The 20625-nt window shown below is 46.5% G+C and overlaps 1 protein-coding gene across 2 annotated transcripts in view; it reads right to left on the reverse strand.

The window, feature by feature from the left end:
• Window positions 1-20625, reverse strand: part of ppp1r37 (protein phosphatase 1, regulatory subunit 37) — a 52707-nt gene that overhangs the window by 26924 nt on the left and 5158 nt on the right. For both annotated transcript variants that reach the window (XM_060076286.1, XM_060076287.1), the window contains exon 3: window positions 58-155. In XM_060076286.1, coding sequence (XP_059932269.1) covers window positions 58-155 — 98 coding nt within the window. The remainder of the gene's footprint in view (window positions 1-57; window positions 156-20625) is intronic.

The raw sequence follows: 20625 nt of genomic DNA on the forward strand, positions 1-20625 counted from the left end.
GTGCACAAATGCTTGTGTGTGTGTCCCTGGTGCCCTGCAGCGGAGTCCGGGCCTCACCTGAATCTGTTTGAGCACTTTGGCGATGGGCTTGCAGTTGAGCTTCTGGCAGCCTTGTCTGTAGGCGTTGAGAATCTCATCCACGGTCACGTTCTGGGCTGGAAAATTATAACAACAAGGGGTCAAAGGTTAACAGGGCCTTTTGCATAACATCTCTATTACTTCTACAGCGATATACATCCCCGCCTCGCTCCAAACATCCCCATGGCCCATATAGGCTGCGTCCTGCTGGGAGGTCACTGTGATGACACGCAGGCCTATGTGATTACTTTATGCTCTACTCTGATCATCAGATCGTCCTGACTCTCAGGCGGGGGGGGCCCTGAACCGGCTGGGCGGGGGGGGCCCTGAACCGGCTGGGCGGGGGGGGGCCCCTGAACCGGCTGGGAGGGGGCCCCTGAACCGGCTGGGCGGGGGGGGGCCCCTGAACCGGCTGGGCGGGGGGGGGCCCCTGAACCGGCTGGGCGGGGGGGGGCCCTGAACCGGCTGGGCGGGGGGGGGCCCTGAACCGGCTGGGCGGGGGGGGCCCTGAACCGGCTGGGCGGGGGGGGGCCCCTGAACCGGCTGGGCGGGGGGGGGGGCCCTGAACCGGCTGGGCGGGGGGGGCCCTGAACCGGCTGGGCGGGGGGGGGCCCTGAACCGGCTGGGCGGGGGCCCCTGAACCGGCTGGGCCCCTGAACCGGCTGGGCGGGGGGGGGGGGCCTGAACCGGCTGGGCGGGGGGGGGCCCCTGAACCGGCTGGGCGGGGGGGGGCCCCTGAACCGGCTGGGCGGGGGCCCCTGAACCGGCTGGGCGGGGGGGGCCCTGAACCGGCTGGGCCCCTGAACCGGCTGGGCGGGGGGGGGGGGGCCTGAACCGGCTGGGCGGGGGCCCCTGAACCCGGCTGGGCGGGGGCCCCTGAACCGGCTGGGCGGGGGGGGGGGGGGGGCCTGAACCGGCTGGTGGGGGCCCCTGCACTGTGGGACCTCTTCATTGGACCAGCTGAGCGGGGCGTGGACACACCCTTCGCTGGTTAATAACAGCTCTCAGATAGGGATGGGCGATATGGCCTAAAATCCATATTGCGATATACATGCAACCTATTGCGATAACGATATATATCACCAGGCGCGGCGCCAGGATTTCAATTTCGGATGGGCCAGAGTAATTTAGGATGGGCCACTATTTGTATCAAGTATCAACGTTATTCACGATCAAATATAAACAGCAACAACATCCGGAACGTCTAGTTTTTCAGTTCACAAGATCATAATCATGAAACGTGTTCGCACTTTGGTTAAATAATTTAGAATTTAACTTAAACTACATGTAAATCCTGATGGCATGCTTACACTGTATTCTAAAAATCTGTACCAGTGTGATGAGAAGCTCCTGTCCTTGTGCCCAAAAACTGTGATGGGGTACTTCTTTAGTTTCGGCTGCGCAGCCGGTTCGTCTATTGCCGACAGGTCCACTGGAGCCAATGAACCAGCGGAGCTTGACTGGCTGGCTGCTCCTTCTTGCCCGCCAATAGGCCCCTCTTCCCACGCTAATCCCACAGCTTGCCTAGCTGGTGCAGGTGCTGTCGCCGGTCCGGCAGCATCTGGTGACTCCGTTCTAACTCTCTTGATATAGTTGGAAAGTGATGTCTGTCGAGCCATGCTGTAGGCCTATGCTAATAATCTGTATCTGTATGCTAATAATTACGGATGAGCTCCATTGTGGATTTCGATAATGCCAAACGTAAACTGTACAGGACGTAAAAAGGCGGCAAGTTTACTATGACAACCACAAACAATACTGGCGCAGACTTCACACATGTTAACAACATAATAAATATGATCTTTCCTTTTTAGCTGGATGTTTTTTTAGTCGTTATTATTAATGTAGATGTTAATTTGAATTTTGAAAAATAATTAAATAATCACGCTGTCATTTAGGGCGGGCCAGTTGTACAAGTGGGTGGGCCCAGGCCCGTCAGGCCCACCCATGACGCCGCGCCTGTATATCACGATATATAAATCATAATAGAACCATTTCAGAAGAGGTTACATAGACTCTAAGGAAAGCTAAACTGCTAAATGTATGTCGTTTTGAGAACATTTATTGTGCAAAACTAATCATACAACATAATGTTGTAGCTGCAGAGACTTTAAAAAAGAAAAAAATCTTCTGTGTAATGACGTATACTTCTCTTAATGAAATAAAAATTGGTGGTGTCTTGTTAATAAAGAAACGGATACTGTGAATTAGGGAAATACGTCCAGTATTAGGCATGGCTATTTTAAATAAAGAAAAATCTTCCAAGTGTGTGCACAGATACTTGCTATTAAAACATAAAATAAGTGGAAAATGAACGCATATAATTTTGAAATGAACATGAAATGAGAGCAATCACCAGCTCCTCCGTTTCGCTTTCAGCCATATTTACATATTGACGATGATGCGTTGAAGCCGGTTGGAGCTCATGGCTCTTTAAATTCCGCGGGTCGCGGACGATGCGTTGCAGCCGGTTGCAGCTCGTGGCTCTTTAAATTCCGCGGGTCGCGGACGATGCGTTGCAGCCGGTTGCAGCTCGTGGCTCTTTAAATTTCGCGTGTCGCGGATGATGCGATGCAGCTGGTTGCAGCTCGTGGCTCTTTTTAAAATTCGCGGGTCGCGGACGATGCGTTGCAGACGGTTGCAGCTCGTGGCTCTTTATATTTCGCGAGTCATGGATAGATCGCGTCAAACATACATTATCGCGATAGAGCAATATAACTAAAATCTCTATCGTAGGCCATTTTTTATCGTTTATATCGTATATCGTTTATATCGCGCATTCCTACTCTCAGATCACAGAAGCATACTATGTAAGTAGTAGGGGTGTAACGGTACACAAAAGTCACGGTTCGGTACGTACCTCGGTTTTTAAGTCACGGTACGGTACGATACGGTTAATAGTTAAGGGGAATAAAAAAATAAAAAAAAAAGCAGCAAAGAAAACACCAATAAACTTTGTTATGGCATTTGCATTTATGAATTCCCAGTGAGCTGGGTTTGTACAGCTCGCTTTTTTTTTTCCACAGCAACGGTGATAGTAACACCTGGATGGCGCCTTTTCAAATGCGTGTGCATGTTAAAGTGCTGTAAGTAGACACAGAGAGCCCTATCCATAGCCGGACAGCCTGTCGGAGACCCTCTCCGTAGCTTACGTGCACATCCAATATTTTTAACAATGCGTTGAAACCATGGACCTATTGGTCGACGCAACGGAGACGGCAAGGGCTGTGATTGGTCCTCTAACAAAATCATTTCCTGAATCACTTCTTCGGTTTGACTTTGTACCTTAATTACTTTGTACATTGTTTACTTTGCACCAGGACCAATAAAACACCAAATAAGATTTGAAAAGCTTTGGAAGTGTATTTACAACACTGCTTAAATGGTTTGTAACATACATACTGTATAAGATAGATCGGGCGGCCAATTGCATTGCGTATCCGACATCCCGACGGAGAGCTGCTGAAGGGATTACGGAGTCGGAGTAGCATACTTTGGCTAAACGGTCCGGGTGGAACTCCGACTTCAAGTTTTAAATTCCGTATTGCAAAACAAGCCTTTACATTCACCATATTAACGCTATGTACGCCACATTTACGAACCGCGGTACAACTCTGTAACCGCACCGAAGTGCCTGTACCGTGACGGTTCGGCACAAATACGTGAACCGTTACACCCCTAGTAAGTAGTATGTTAGTCTTTTTAGTAAACCTTTTGTTTGGTGTACTCAAAGTGAAGACTTCTTAACAACCCCCCCCCCCAGGGAATGCTACTCCATTTGAGTTTCACTTAACCAAACATCATCTCTGACCACCAGTGTTTGTAATTACTGTACGTTAAATGCGGTGCGTTACTATGAATTTATTGAATAAACTTCGTCATCCGAACGCACCCCTGGCTCCAAACACAAACTGCTAGTGAGGAGACAGAGATAAGCGATGATGATTGGTTAAGGCAGAGTCATGTTTCATGGTTTTTAAACACAAGCCAGAGCGCGCACGCACACACACACACACACACACACACACACACACACACACACACACACACACACACACACACACACACACACACACACACACACACACACACACACACACACACACACACACACACACACACACACACACACACACACGATGAAGCAGCAGAAATGGCGAGTCCGGAGCAATCCGATGAAAGTCTGCGTTTCCTGTAGTATTCGGCAGATGTTCCACAGCCTTTGCAACCAAGCATATTAAAATTGAGTTAGAATTATATCAGGGCCTGTATTGGGCAGTTCAACCATTTAACACATTAAGGCCAAGGGAAAACTGCTCAGAAAAATCCAAATACTTCGACATATAGCAACTTTTTTTTAATTTATTTTAGGCATGTTAGTAACTGGAGTGAACCTACCTCGCCATAAGAAAGAAGTTTGCAGAAAACTTATTTCTTAAGATGAGAAATAAAAATTAAGAAACTTGCGAGATCTGTGGGCAGAGTAGGGGGAAATAGGGGAAAACTGTCTTTGTGCTGCTGTCAGAATTTCTGAATGCAGGCACCAAGGTGAGACCAAGTCCTCACTTCATGTTCTTCTCCTCCACCCTATAACACATACTGCCTACGTCTCCACTCCACGTCTCCACCCTAACCCTTCAGAAAACGTTGTTTGTGTGTATATGCAAACTCGAGTTTGCCTGTCCCACCAACCGAGTTCATTTGTAACGAGGAGTACTCGAGTAATCGATTCCTCACGCCCATCCCTAACCTATCTACAGTATGGGTTAATAGGGCTGGGTAAAAAAATCGATATAATCGATTTTGGATCGATATCATTTAAATTATGCAATATCAAGATCTTTTATTTCTTTTGTTACCATTATTATTATTTCTCCACTTAAATAAACAATGCCTTGATGCAATTTGCAGCGATGGAATGTTGCAGTTGAAGTATACTTTCACTTGCAATTCCCTTCTAATTTCAAAATTGCACTTTCTAGACTTGAGACAGTTTTGTTTACAGCTCAAGTTTAAACTGTCCAATTTACAAGTTCATTAGTATTTTGTAACACAGTCGAGCCATTTTCATTTATTATGAGCAGATTGAATCGAATCAGGATTAATCCATTGAGAACCTTATGAATCGAAATCTAATCGATTTAGGAAATTGGCCACGATACCCAGCACTATGGGTTAACCCTAAACCTAACCCATCTACAGTATGGGTTAACACTAACCCTAACCCACTGCCTCCATCTCCTCTCAGATCCCTTCCAGCTACAGTATGTGTGTGCCTGTGTTCTACGGGGAAGTTAACCTTTGACCCTTGAACAGCACTGTGGGTTTTCCTGATGGAAGTTAACCTTTGACCCCGTACACTGAATAGCACTGTGGGTTTTCCTGGTTGATTGACCTCCCTTCCTGTCAATCCAGTGCCGGCCTATTAATAGTGGATAACGGGACTGTTGACTCATGGCACATGTCAGTGTTCACTGCGGACAGAGCTAGGGGACGGATTAAGTCTGGCTTTGTTTAAGGGCATTAATTCACCATTAACCGTTATCGTCACCAAGTTGCCCAATGAAATAAAGGCTCAATAAACCAATAAGCCTTTAGAGCCTAATTAAGACACTTATGGGACAATAATGATTAATGTTGAATTAATGCGTGGCTCTTGAGCAAAGTTAACGCTCCAAGTAACTGATGTCCTAGTGACCGAAATATGATGTTTGAACCGAAAGGAGAGAAGAGTCTTGATGCAACGCTCTAAGGGACTAATCCTGACACCAGGAGCGAGCGTCCCATTAAGGGGACTTGAGTGGTACCAATTTGGTCATGGGCACGAGGTAGCATGCCCAACTATTTTCCATGGCAGAGGTACATAAAGGTTTCCCGACCCCAAGCCCGCTTTGTGCAGGGCATACTGTCTGCAGGCAGGGAGCCACATCGGCTCATACACAGATGTTTGCACTTTTCTAATGCATCGATGATGAAATCCCACCAAGGGCGTGGATAGAGAATTGTTGCCGTCAACGTAAATTATCATCCTAAATCTTAAATTATCCTCTTCCATCTATCACCTCTCCTCTCCTCTCCTCATATTGTGTGAGCATGCGTACATTTGCTAAAAATAGAGATCTATAGATTGTAAAAACAAAAGACCATAACATACAAGTAGCAAAACATAAAGATATATTGCTTTGAGTTGATTTCATTATTGCTCAAGAGAAGCAGTGAAGAAACCACAACATGGGTTGTACAGGTTCAAATGCATCCATGTTTGTGTTTATGTGTGTGAGAGGGGGATTGAAAGAGGGTGTGTCTGGCGACGAAGCCAGTAGTACACAATGTACCCAGAACTGTGCTAGCTAAACCAGGTGCTAAACGGAAGCAGCAGGCCTCTACGGTCGTAAACGGCATTAATGCCAGCCCTGTCTGCTGGCTTTTGAGAAGAATGGGTGGACTCGTGTGAGGGTTCTCCATCTCTAACATAGGAATCAAAAGGCACTTCCTAACAAGGCTGAGTCTTTGCTCTGGGAAACTGCATCTGTAACATTGGCAGTGAAAAGCAACAGCCCAGGTTTTTGAGTGAGATAGTTTAAGAGTGCGCCATTGCAATCCATCGTAGCGCAAAAGGTACAGGGTTTGATCCCGATGTCTGGCTGCCGTCTACATGTAGGCAACCTGCGGCAGGATGACACCAACATCTGAGGTCTACGCCACAGTAACTGTTGCATTATGGGTCTCAGGACGGCAGGTTGCGCTGCTGTGGTTTGGCTGCCGTTAGCCACCAGTACCAAGTGGCTCCATGGACACTGCGTGCAACTCGATGCAGTCGAGCAGATCAACACAGAGGAGCAGAGACGGCCAGCTGTGTGGTGAACTCACAGCCCGCCCACCGGAGACGACAGGTGGGGAAGAGCAGTTAGACAAAGACTAGCGTAAACTTGCTGCTGGCCACACGATTGCGCTCAGTGTTATTGAGGAGCAACACACCTTCCCTTTTCCTGACCCTGTTGGGCAACTTCCAGGGAACGGGGGTGTACAATTATAAATCAGACAACACGCTTGATCAAGTGCTGCCATCACAGTGGAGTTTCCAAACTCAATGAAAGGCTAACTTAAAGGCTGGTTAAAGCTTGGAGGATATTGCTGCTGGTTGGGGCGAGCGCTCTCTCCAGTGACCAGGGTCTGAGTGCACTAACCCAGGGTCAGTAAGCCATGGCCAATGGTCAAAACACACATTTCTGAGGCCCCTTGCAGCCAAGGTTCAGTGAAAGCATGAAATGGACGGCAACAGGCAGCAGTGAGGAACCTTGGCCCCAGGACACACACCTTCTCTTCAGAAGGTGTGACTCTTCCTCAAGCTGGCATAGGAAGTAATGAGGCTCATTTGTGACAGCATTTTTTTATCAAACCATTCAAAAAGTTAATTTTGCACCAAAACATGTGATTTGTCATTCTGTCTCCCTTATTTAATCCTATGCATCAGGTTAAATCCTGAGAAACGGGCCAGACCAGGCTAATAGAGGACTGAGGAAGAAACAGGTTCACTGACTTCTCATTCATGTCCTGGCCTCAGTGCACCGGGAGAGGGTACAGCGCGGCGGGCCAGCCCTGTAGCATTGGTGCCACAGTGGGAACCAGAAGTGCAGCCCTGCTGCCAACAAGGGAGTATCCCATAATAACACGACACAGAGGAACAGCCACGCCCAAATACCCCAACAGATTGCTGCGTGGCCTAATCTTGCCAATCTGTTGAGGACCAACGTGATAAAAGATTGAACTTTGGAAAATATACAAAACGCTAGTTAGTAAGTGCTTCTATGAAAACTGGAGAACATCAGCGGCTGGAAACTGTTTGTTTTTGTATTTCTGTGACACTCATGGAGCGGAAGAGACACAGGTACACCCAGACGTCTACTCCGTCTCTCCTCGGATAACAAGAAGAATTGTAAAAGCATCAGTACAAAATCAGTACAGGAAGGAATGCACAGCAGGACCTCCCAACAACGCCGGACCGGGTTCAAGTGCGTTGATGAATACTGAATAGAACAGAGTCTCAGGCCTCGGCCCTGGCAAACAGGATCAACGAGTGGGAGTGGGAACCGTACCCTGCAACCGGTGGAAGGGGAGGAACCCGTTCAGCCCATTATGACGTGTAAACACATCTCCCCAGATACACAGCGGCCAACACATGAGTCATATGGAATAACAAGGGCCATTCAAGAGCTTGTGTTTCCACCATCACGTGTTGAACATGGGAAGGTGTTCCCGTCACTCATCTTTATTCCAGTGTGGAACAACATAAGCCAATAAAATTAAAAAACAAATAGTTGGTTATACTTAAAAGGACATAAATAATGAATCAAATCCCGAAAGAACCAGCATTTATCCGTTCTGTAGAAGCCAACAGATTCCCCGATACGGTGGTTCGTGGATGCTCTCCCGTCCGACTCACATCGATCTTGCATAAGATTCACAGCATGACTGGGATTACAAAGGGTCCACAATGCATTCCTTCTGCATGGTGTGCAGGGTACTGATCCAATGCACACACGGCCCCAGCAGCGGCCAGCCTCCCCGTGGCCACGGATCCATCTCCTGTTTCTACACCGCTGTCCTCAGCAGGAGCCAGGTGTAACACACATTGGCTCTGGGGGCTGGGCTCACCCCTTACCCCAGCAACAGTGAGGGAACAAGTAAAGACAGGTGTTTGAATGAGTGGAGCAGGACTGACAGAACACACACTGGGGAAGACACAAGGGCTCACCAACCGGGGAAGAGGCTGTCGCCAACGCGGCCTTTCAGTTTATAAATAATGGCTAATGCCAAGCACAAGTTATCAGTCCAAAGTTGTCTTGGCATACCATGAAAATATTGCTTTGCCTGAAGAGTGGCTGAGGAATTAATTCTGTTGATAGATTGTATTTGGGATTACCAGCAGATACTTTTATCCATCACTCTTTAGCCATTAGTTAAATTTTAATACTGCTTTCACTGCGTTTCATGATTGCTACGTTTGATTAACATGAAACTGATTTGGGAAACATTTAACTACCTTCATCTACTACACTAAGTACTACCTATACAACTTAAGAGTTATGTGATTAAAGGGTAATGGGGGCCAAACGAAACAAACACACACAGACGAACGCACAAGTTGTATGAGGTCACACCATTCTCTAATTCGTGCATGACACTTGCACAACTGCAAATCACTGGCACAGCCTTGAAAACAGAAGTGCCTGCTTGACGTACAATGTTCAGATGCTTATCTCCAGCTATGGACAGAGTCAGCATCTGCTTCTCCTCATTCTGCTTTTCTGTTTCTAGCTCTGAATCCAGGCACACACATTGGTGATCACTTCACCACACAAAAAGGGCAGCTAAAAAAGCAGAATGTGAGTTTGGTGGCCTTATGCTTCCGCATGAAATGACACAAGCACACAGGACTGTGGGTAATTGCTATGCTTATTAGCAATTTACCACAAATCTACTGAACATTTTCATGAGTGACTGAGAAAATTATCTCAATGGGGATCCAAAGGGATTTGGTGTGAGGACTGAAAGAGGTCAGACATGGCCCTAGTGAACTTGCCTCTTATACAGGAAAAATGATTGAGACACGAACCTGAAGAACCTTTGACCCCAACGTTGAAGCGATACGTGAAGCCACACGGAAGATTAAACACACACAAAAAATACGTAATCCCGTAATCGCAAAGATTTTTTGTTGAAGGTGCAGACAATACCCAAGTACTCCACCAGCAAAGTTTATTCTAAATAACATACAGAGTATTAAGAAGTGGAGAATAAACCTTGATAAAAGTCCACCTTCTGAGATGCTTATCAACCCCCAGGGAAAAAGGGGGTAAGTTGATTAGCACAAAGGTCCGTGTCCCGGTCACGTTTGTAACTTCTAACTGTCACGCTTCTGTTTAAAAAGCTCCCATTAACTGATGAAAGACTGCGTTTAACTCAGGCTAGGGTTAGGGCTAACCCTAATTGATGAAAGACAGCGTTTAACTCAGAGGTTAGGGTTAGGGCTCACCCTAGCTGATGAAAGACTGCGTTTAACTCAGAGGCTAGGGTTAGGGTTAGGGCTAACCCTAATTGATGAAAGACAGCGTTTAACTCAGAGGTTAGGGTTAGGGATCACCCTAGCTGATGAAAGACTGCGTTTAACTCAGAGGCTAGGGTTAGGGTTAGGGCTAACCCTAATTGATGAAAGACAGCATTTAACTCAGAGGCTAGGGTTAGGGTTAGGGCTAACCCTAACTGATGAAAGACAGCGTTTAACTCAGAGGCTAGGGTTAGGGTTAGGGCTAACCCTAACTGATGAAAGGGTTAGGGTTAGTGCTAACATGCAGTCTGGTCCCCAGCAAAGTGGAACGCCACATCCACTAATCAACTGCCCTGATTTACTAGAACATAAAAACACTGTACCCCATAGCTCTAGGATAGAGTATGGAAGAGAGACCAGCTCAAAGCTCCAGGACAGGGTATGGAGGAGAGACCAGTACACCATAGCTCCAGGATAGGGTCTGGAGGAGAGACCAGCACCCCATAGCTCCAGGATAGGGTATGAAGGAGAGACCAGCTCATAGCTCCAGGATAGGATATGAAGAAGAGACCAGCACCCCATAGCTCTAGGATAGAGTATGGAAGAGAGACCAGCTCAAAGCTCCAGGACAGGGTATGGAGGAGAGACCAGCTCATAGCTCTAGGATAGAGTATGGAAGAGAGACCAGCTCAAAGCTCCAGGACAGGGTATGGAGGAGAGACCAGCTCATAGCTCCAGGATAGGGTCTGGAGGAGAGACCAGTACCCCATAGCTCCAGGATAGGGTCTGGAGGAGAGACCAGCACCCCATAGCTCCAGGATAGGGTATGAAGGAGAGACCAGCTCATAGCTCCAGGATAGGATATGAAGAAGAGACCAGCACCCCATAGCTCCAGGATAAGGTCTGGAGGAGAGACCAGCTCATAGCTCCAGGATAGGGTATGGAGGAGAGACCAGCTCATAGCTCCAGGATAGGGTCTGGAGGAGAGACCAGTACCCCATAGCTCCAGGATAGGGTCTGGAGGAGAGACCAGCACCCCATAGCTCCAGGATAGGGTATGAAGGAGAGACCAGCTCATAGCTCCAGGATAGGATATGAAGAAGAGACCAGCACCCCATAGCTCCAGGATAAGGTCTGGAGGAGAGACCAGCTCATAGCTCCAGGATAGGGTATGAAGGAGAGACCAGCTCATAGCTCTAGGATAGGGTATGGAGGAGAGACCAGCTCATAGCTCCAGGATAGGGTATGAAGGAGAGACCAGCTCATAGCTCCAGGATAAGGTCTGGAGGAGAGCCCAGCTCATAGGTCCAGGATAGGGTCTGGAGGAGAGACCAGCTCATAGCTCCAGGATAGGGTATGAAGGAGAGACCAGCTCATAGCTCCAGGATAAGGTCTGGAGGAGAGACCAGCTCATAGCTCCAGGATAGGGTCACTCTGGAGGAGAGACCAGCTCATAGCTCCAGGATAGGGTCTGGAGGAGAGACCAGCACCCCATAGCTCCAGGATAGGGGGGGGGGGGGTGGGAGATACCATCCCAGTATAGCATTCATGGGTAGGCTATGTTTTATTCTCCTTTCCTGTTAAAGGGTTCAAACTAGGATCTCCCTGTCCTCCGCTGTGAGCTGCCTGCTCAAGGCAGAGGACAGGGTTAGGGGACAGGGTTAGGGTTAGGGGACAGGGTTAGGGTTAGGGGACAGGGTTAGGGTTCGGGGACAAGGTTAGGGTTCGGGGACAAGGTTAGGGGACAGGGTTAGGCATGCCCTCTGCTGTGAGCTGCCTGCTCAAGGCAGAGGACCGGTAGGAGTGAGCCGCTGCCAAACAGCAGCGTGGTCTGGTTGGGTGAAGCCTGTGTGGGCCGGGATCCAGAGCATGGTTTAAGGTTGGGTGCTTATGCCGCTTTTCCACTGCATGGTACCAGCTCGACACGACTCGACACGACTCGACTCAGCTCGCATTTTTTGCGTTTCCACCGCGGTACCATGGTATCTGGTACCTGAAGTGGCTGCTTTTTCTAGTACCTACTCGCTCTAGGTTCCAAGTGAGCTGAGCCGATGCTAAAAGGTGACGTCGGCAGACGGCCGGCGACTGATTGGCCAGAGAGTGTGACGAAGTCACGAGAGCGACATGGCAACCATGCTGGTAACATCCATAGCAGCGCCGCAGCCAACATGTTCCACTTCTCCAACTTCTTCAACATGCCAGCTAATAATAGTAATGCGATCGATGTCCTCCATTGTTGTTATGTGGGTTCTGTCCATGTGTGGGTTGCGTATGTGTTGTTTGCGTCGCGTACACAAATACGTCACGGCCCTTTCGCGCAGCCGACCCCGCCCACGTCCAGGAGGTACTATTTGCGGTGGAAAAGCACCCGTGCTGCTACCGTGTCGAGTCGTGTCGTGTCGAGTCGTGTCGAGCTACATGTGCGGTGGAAAAGCGGCATTAGAGACAATGCATGCTATGAAGGAGATATGGGGTGTGTCCCTTAGAGACTTTTAAACGGGTGAGTTCAGACCGGTTCAGCACCTTCCAGCAAATGATCTTCATAATGAAATCGATCGCATCAATTGATAAATTAACCACCTGTGGATGGTTTGGGATACACAGTTAACTTGCACATCATGTCGTTTCCTAAGATTTGGACATTAAGCACGTAACTTTAATTATTAGCAATAATAACAATATCCATTCTTATTACACGGGTCTTTTCAACGTTCCGTTCACTTGCATGGGCACTTCACAACTTCCGGCGGTCAATTATTTTTGGATAATTGACCGTTGCCAATGAATAACGACCGCTGTCAAGGTAAACAAAAGGACTTTTTACCTTTGGTATCACTTGGGCGGACTATTTCTCTGCTGATCAACACTATGAATGCTGGTAACAAATACATGTAATACGTGTAATAAGCGGGATAATGTATAGAACTTCGCCGGTCATTATCGATGGCGAAGCAAGACACCTCCGCTGCCCTGTCGGGGCTTATTTTCTCGATAATGACCGGTGTTCTATACATTATCCCTTACATAGCATATTATTATTCTGATTAGCAGAAGAAATTATTCATCAGGAATCCTACGTAAAACGTAGGAACCCTATTGTATTTGTTTATATATATTCTCTTTTTCTGACTTTTTGGGTTGTAGAAGGCTTGTATGACTCTTAAAATTAGTCAGGGAATCAAAAGATGGGCCACAATAACATATAGGTAGCGCTAAAAAAAGGCCTGCAAGTTCAGCGTTTAAACATACTGCCATTACATCTAGGAAAGTGCAATATGCATGAAAATGATTATACATTGCACCATTCGCCCTGATGAACAACTTTTAAAACGCAGCGCATATGTTCAGACCATTTGGATTCAGTGCAGTGACCGCAACTTGACCTAAGGCAAACACTAAAACAGATTTGGTGCCGGAGTTTTTAAAAGTCAGAAAACTCGACACACATGTATCAGGTGACTGGGACTATGTGGTGTAAAATTCATAGCAATAAGGCTAATGTCGGTGTACAAAATACATACATATGTAATCAGCTCTGCAACACGTTTAAACAGTCATACAAGTCTTCCATACCTCCACGTACGGAAGACTTCTATTTCTCAAAATATTTTCTAATCTGCCCTTAGCAGTCCACATGTCCACGTAGTGTTGTGGTATTACGTCAGTCTCAAGACCATCGGTGCGCTGGTTCTAGTCCATAATCGTCAGGACCCTGGCATGGTTGCTTGCAACTATACTTATAATGTTTATTCTTCAATTACATTTTTAGGGTTAGTGGATTAAAAAAAAAGTGACGTTTAGAAAGAAAAGACAAAAGGATAAGCGCGTGTCTGGGCAGGACCGGCGGAGCTCTGAGGGCCATGTGATAATGACACTGGCACTCCAAGTGGCTCCCCTCAGACAAGAGATAGCATGACAACTGGATGGACTATATTTACATCAGGAAGGACTCAGACTGGGCTAGAGCATCCTAGTGCTGATAAGAGCGCTGCAGGACATACCTTCCTGTATGTTGAGGGAGGAAAACCAGGAACAAAAGTATTCTTTCATTGAAAATGAAATAAAAAGTAGTAAATGTAAACTGTAGGCCTATTGTTCTAGATCATTATTACGTACGTAACGTTAGGCATTTGTAATTTGGTTTTCATGAACTAATTTGATCGGAATAAAAGCCTTAGAGATCAATGTAGGGTACATGATGTGTCACTCACCAAACGTCATTGTAGAGACGGAACAACCAAATCAAAGTCTTCAGCGATGGCCCCTACGCTGATTGGTTTTAGTTTGTGACTGATCATGATTGGACAGATGGCCACCCCCCTGACAGCCATCAGCTGACACAAGAGCCAGCCCCTTAACACAACCATGGGTTAGGATTAGGGCTAGGGTTAACCCTTACCCTAACCCAACCCTCTCCATCACTCATTTGATTTCACTTGAACTGTTGCTGTTCATGCTGCCATTACCACTGCCCATGATGACGGTGTGGCATTACAATGCGGTAGAGGGCTTTGAGCATCCCCAACACACTACAAAGCACTGTCTTAACCCCAGTTCCCACACAGAAATTAAGTTAAAATGGGATTATTAGAAATAACATTTACTCAACTACAGCAACTCCTGCCCTCAAATGGTTTGAACGTTTTTCCATGGCTATATTTCAACATAACTCCCATGCCCTTTGTGAAGTAGCCCAACATGGCCTTTGTAAACCATCTCTTATTGGTGGGTCGAGAGGGTTCAGGTCTCATGTCCTTATCATTAAACACACACACACACACACACACACACACACACACACACACACACACACACACACACACACACACACACACACACACACACACACACACACACACACACACACACACCTGAATAAGAATGGACTGAGAGCCGGATGTATTGATTAGGGTCCAAGATAGATGTTTAGGTTTAGGCCTGCTGCTGTGCGGCAGGTTATACAACCCCCTCGGTGTACAGGGTGAAACACAAAATCCAGTGCTAGTAAGAGCTCAATGCCCATTCAACATGTGGAATAAGAGGTGGGCCTACACATAGTACGGACTAGTTATGATTACACTGTGGGCTCTCAGCCATAGAACTCAATCAGCACATCATTTGCAGCAAGCAAGAGCCGCTCCTGGTTCTTAGTAAGTAAAGGACACAGCGGCCCTAAAGCACCTTTTTAAAAGGCTTTAGTGATTGGCCAACATTCACAGGTAGCAGGACAACAAAAGATGACCTGGCAGCACAAGTTTGTAGTATGATGCAATGATGCTGCAAGCACATGCTTCACTTGTATGCGTCCACACACACACACACCACAGCTGTGTGGAGAGTATATGAGAAGGACAACAACATTCAACTATAAAACCACGAGTACACAACAACAATACCCAGAGTACACAACTACAATACCACGAGTCCACAACTATGCCACGAATATACAACTACAATACCACAAGTACACAACAACAATACCCAGAGTACATAACTACTATACCACGAGTCCACAACTACAATACCACAAGTACACAACTACAATACCATGAATATACAACTACAATACCACAAATACACAACTACTATACCACGAGTCCACAACTACAATACCACAAGTACACAACTACTATACCACGAGTATACAACTACAATACCACGAGTCCACAACTACAATACCACAAATACACAACTACTATACCACGAGTACACAACTACTATACCATGAGTATACAACTACTATACCACGAGTACACAACTACTATACCATGAGTATACAACTACTATACCACGAGTACACAACTACAATACCACGAGTACACAACTACAATACCACAAGTACACAACTACTATACCACGAGTCCACAACTATGCCACGAATATACAACTACAATACCACAAGTACACAACTACAATACCCAGAGTACATAACTACTATACCACGAGTCCACAACTACTATACCACGAGTATACAACTACAATACCACAAGTACACAACTACTATACCACGAGTACACAACTACAATACCATGAATATACAACTACAATACCACAAATACACAACTACTATACCACGAGTACACAACTACAATACCATGAATATACAACTACTATACCACGAGTACACAACTACAATACCACGAGTACACAACTACAATACCATGAATATACAACTACAATACCATGAATATACAACTACTATACCACGAGTCCACAACTACAATACCACAAATACACAACTACTATACCACGAGTACACAACTACAATACCACGAGTACACAACTACAATACCACAAATACACAACTACTATACCACGAGTACACAACTACAATACCACGAGTATACAACTACTATACCACGAGTATACAACTACTATACCACGAGTACACAACTACAATACCACAAATACACAACTACAATACCACAAATACACAACTACTATACCACGAGTACACAACTACTATACCACGAGTACACAACTACAATACCACGAGTACACAACTACAATACCACGAGTACACAACTACAATACCACGAGTACACAACTACTATACCACGAGTACACAACTACAATACCACGAGTACACAACTACAATACCACGAGTACACAACTACAATACCACAAATACACAACTACTATACCACGAGTACACAACTACAATACCACGAGTATACAACTACTATACCACGAGTATACAACTACTATACCACGAGTACACAACTACAATACCACAAATACACAACTACAATACCACAAATACACAACTACTATACCACGAGTACACAACTACTATACCACGAGTACACAACTACTATACCACGAGTACACAACTACAATACCACGAGTACACAACTACAATACCACGAGTACACAACTACAATACCACAAATACACAACTACTATACCACGAGTCCACAACTACTATACCACGAGTCCACAACTACAATACCACGAGTATACAACTACAATACCATGAATATACAACTACTATACCACGAGTACACAACTACAATACCACGAGTACACAACTACAATACCACAAGTATACAACTACTATACCACGAGTCCACAACTACTATACCACGAGTCCACAACTACAATACCATGAATACACAACTACAATACCATGAATATACAACTACAATACCACGAGTACACAACTACAATACCACAAATACACAACTACTATACCACGAGTATACAACTACAATACCACGAGTACACAACTACAATACCATGAATACACAAACACAATACCACAAATACATTATTACAATACCACGAGTACACAACATGACCATACCGGTCTGGCATTGGAGTGGACGACGCCATAATCAACCTCCTCAAAAGATCCCCCTCCCACCTGGAAGCTAACCCTAACCCTCACCCTGTGAGGATCATGTTCTATGATCTCTGTTGAGGGACAAGCTGGAACATGCTGGAGTGGATCCTCACCTCGCTGCCTGGGTCCTGGATTACCTCACAAGCCGTCCACAGTATGTGAGGAGGAAGGACTTCCAGTCCAACAAGGTGGTCTGCAGCACAGGGGCCCCGCAGGGAACCGTCCTGGCTACCTTCATTTTCACCCTCCACACTGCAGACTTCAGGTACAACCTCTCACACTGCAACCTCCAGAAGTTCCCTGACGACTCTGCGGTCTTCGGTCTGATCAGAGGCGGCGACGACACAGAGAACAGGGGAATAAACTGGGACTTGGTGGACTGGTGCCAGCGGACCCACCTCCAGAAAAACGTGGCGAAGACTAAGGAGCTGGTGGTGGACCTCGGCAGGCGTAAACATCCCCCACCCACACGATGAACGTCCAGGAAGTCGACATTGAGTCCGTGGTACGTGGGAGTACACATTAACAATGAAATGGACTGTAGCGGGATGATCAATGCCCTCTACGGGGGCCAGAGCAGACTCTTTCTGCTGAAGAAACACAGTTCCTTTGGTGGGCAGGTGGCGCTCCTGAGAACCTTTAATTATCGGTGGTGTCATCAGCCATCTTTTGTGCTGGAGCAGCAGCATCACGGCTGCTGACAGGAAGAGACTGAACACACTCATTAAGAGAGCCAGCTCTGTCCTGAGGTGCTTGTTCGACCCAGTGGAGGTGGTTGGTGACAGGAAGAGACTGAACACACTCATCAAGAGAGCCAGCTCTGTCCTGAGGTGCTTGTTCGACCCAGTGGAGGTGGTTGGTGACAGGAAGAGACTGAACACACTCATCAAGAGAGCCAGCTCTGTCCTGAGGTGCTTGTTCGACCCAGTGGAGGTGGTTGGTGACAGGAAGAGACTGAACACACTCATTAAGAGAGCCAGCTCTGTCCTGAGGTGCTTGTTCGACCCAGTGGAGGTGGTTGGTGACAGGAAGAGACTGAACACACTCATCAAGAGAGCCAGCTCTGTCCTGAGGTGCTTGTTCGACCCAGTGGAGGTGGTTGGTGACAGGAAGAGACTGAACACACTCATCAAGAGAGCCAGCTCTGTCCTGAGGTGCTTGTTCGACCCAGTGGAGGTGGTTGGTGACAGGAAGAGACTGAACACACTCATCAAGAGAGCCAGCTCTGTCCTGAGGTGCTTGTTCGACCCAGTGGAGGTGGTTGGTGACAGGAAGAGACTGAACACACTCATCAAGAGAGCCAGCTCTGTCCTGAGGTGCTTGTTCGACCCAGTGGAGGTGGTTGCTGACAGGAAGAGACTGAACACACTCATCAAGAGAGCCAGCTCTGTCCTGAGGTGCTTGTTCGACCCAGTGGAGGTGGTTGGTGACAGGAAGAGACTGAACACACTCATCAAGAGAGCCAGCTCTGTCCTGAGGTGCTTGTTCGACCCAGTGGAGGTGGTTGGTGACAGGAAGAGACTGAACACACTCATCAAGAGAGCCAGCTCTGTCCTGAGGTGCTTGTTCGACCCAGTGGAGGTGGTTGGTGACAGGAAGAGACTGAACACACTCATCAAGAGAGCCAGCTCTGTCCTGAGGTGCTTGTTCGACCCAGTGGAGGTGGTTGGTGACAGGAAGAGACTGAACACACTCATCAAGAGAGCCAGCTCTGTCCTGAGGTGCTTGTTCGACCCAGTGGAGGTGGTTGCTGACAGGAAGAGACTGAACACACTCATCAAGAGAGCCAGCTCTGTCCTGAGGTGCTTGTTCGACCCAGTGGAGGTGGTTGGTGACAGGAGGATGATGGCAAAGCCATCATCCATGTTGGAGAACACGTCCCACCTCCTTCACGAGCCCCATCACTGAGCACACACACACACACACACACACACACACACACACACACACACACACACACACACACACACACACACACACACACACACACACACACACACACACACACACACACACACACACACACACACACTGTACTTTGCACTACTGTTAATTGCACTAGCCTCTTTGCTGCTGTGACCCTGCAAATTCCCCCACTGTGGGACTAATAAATGATTACCTATCATATCTTAAACAGCGGATTATAAACCGCCATTATAGGATTAGGGACTTTGACAATTCTCGGTGCGATATGGAGGATATATGGTAAATGTTGAAAGTGGATGCACAATCAACAGTTCACCGACCAAAATACTAAAACAAAACAAGTCATGAATCCAGTGTTCAACTGAATGATTCATTAGGATGAGTCAAGCATCTTTTGGTAGGCAACATTGTCTGTCATCAAAGAATTCATACAGGCTATATTTCACATTTGCGCTACAATGTTATGTGCATTCTGTGACATAAAGGCAAGAACACCGAAAGCTGACAGTCTACATCTTTAATATGCAATAGCTTTCTGCAACAATTAACCCCATCTGAGTGGAGATTCTTCACATGGAGAATACAGTGACTTTGTAGAAGCCTACAGACTGTATAGTGGTCACTAGGGCAGCTTGATTATGGAAAATCATAGTCATGATTATATTGGTCAATATTGATGTCACGATTATTATCAAATGATTATTTTTGAGATTGAAAAAATGATGTATTTAATCAGCATGTCCCTACCAAAAAAACTTTTGCAACAGAATTTTGAAATTACGCCTGAAAAAAATACACAAAATTGTCAAAAAGAAAATTTTCAAATCTAAAATAATGTACAGATCCAGCTGCTCTTATCTTTTTTTATTTTCTATTAAACATAAAAAATTAAATAAAAGGAAATTCGATTATATTAGTTTTGTGGTCGTTTGCCGCTAAAATCGAAATCGCGATAAAATTTGGATTTTACGCCCAGCCCTAGTGGTCCATTCCTATTTTCTAAGTACAATGTCATCCATTCTAAAACAATCCCGATAGACTCATGGTTAACACCTTCATGTATTGACTACCTGGGGTGAGGATGGAGACATTTGATAGCAGCTTCTCCTACAATGATGAAGGACAAATGGAGACGACAAGGGATCCAAGATAAGACAGAGGAAGAGCTAGGCTACAAACTGGAATGGCCGTTTGTCCTGGAGAATGACTAGCGCCTGCAGCACCTGAT

The sequence above is a fragment of the Gadus macrocephalus genome, chromosome 16 (genome assembly GCF_031168955.1).
Source record: "Gadus macrocephalus chromosome 16, ASM3116895v1".
In the NCBI taxonomy this organism is placed as follows: Eukaryota; Metazoa; Chordata; class Actinopteri; order Gadiformes; family Gadidae; genus Gadus; species Gadus macrocephalus.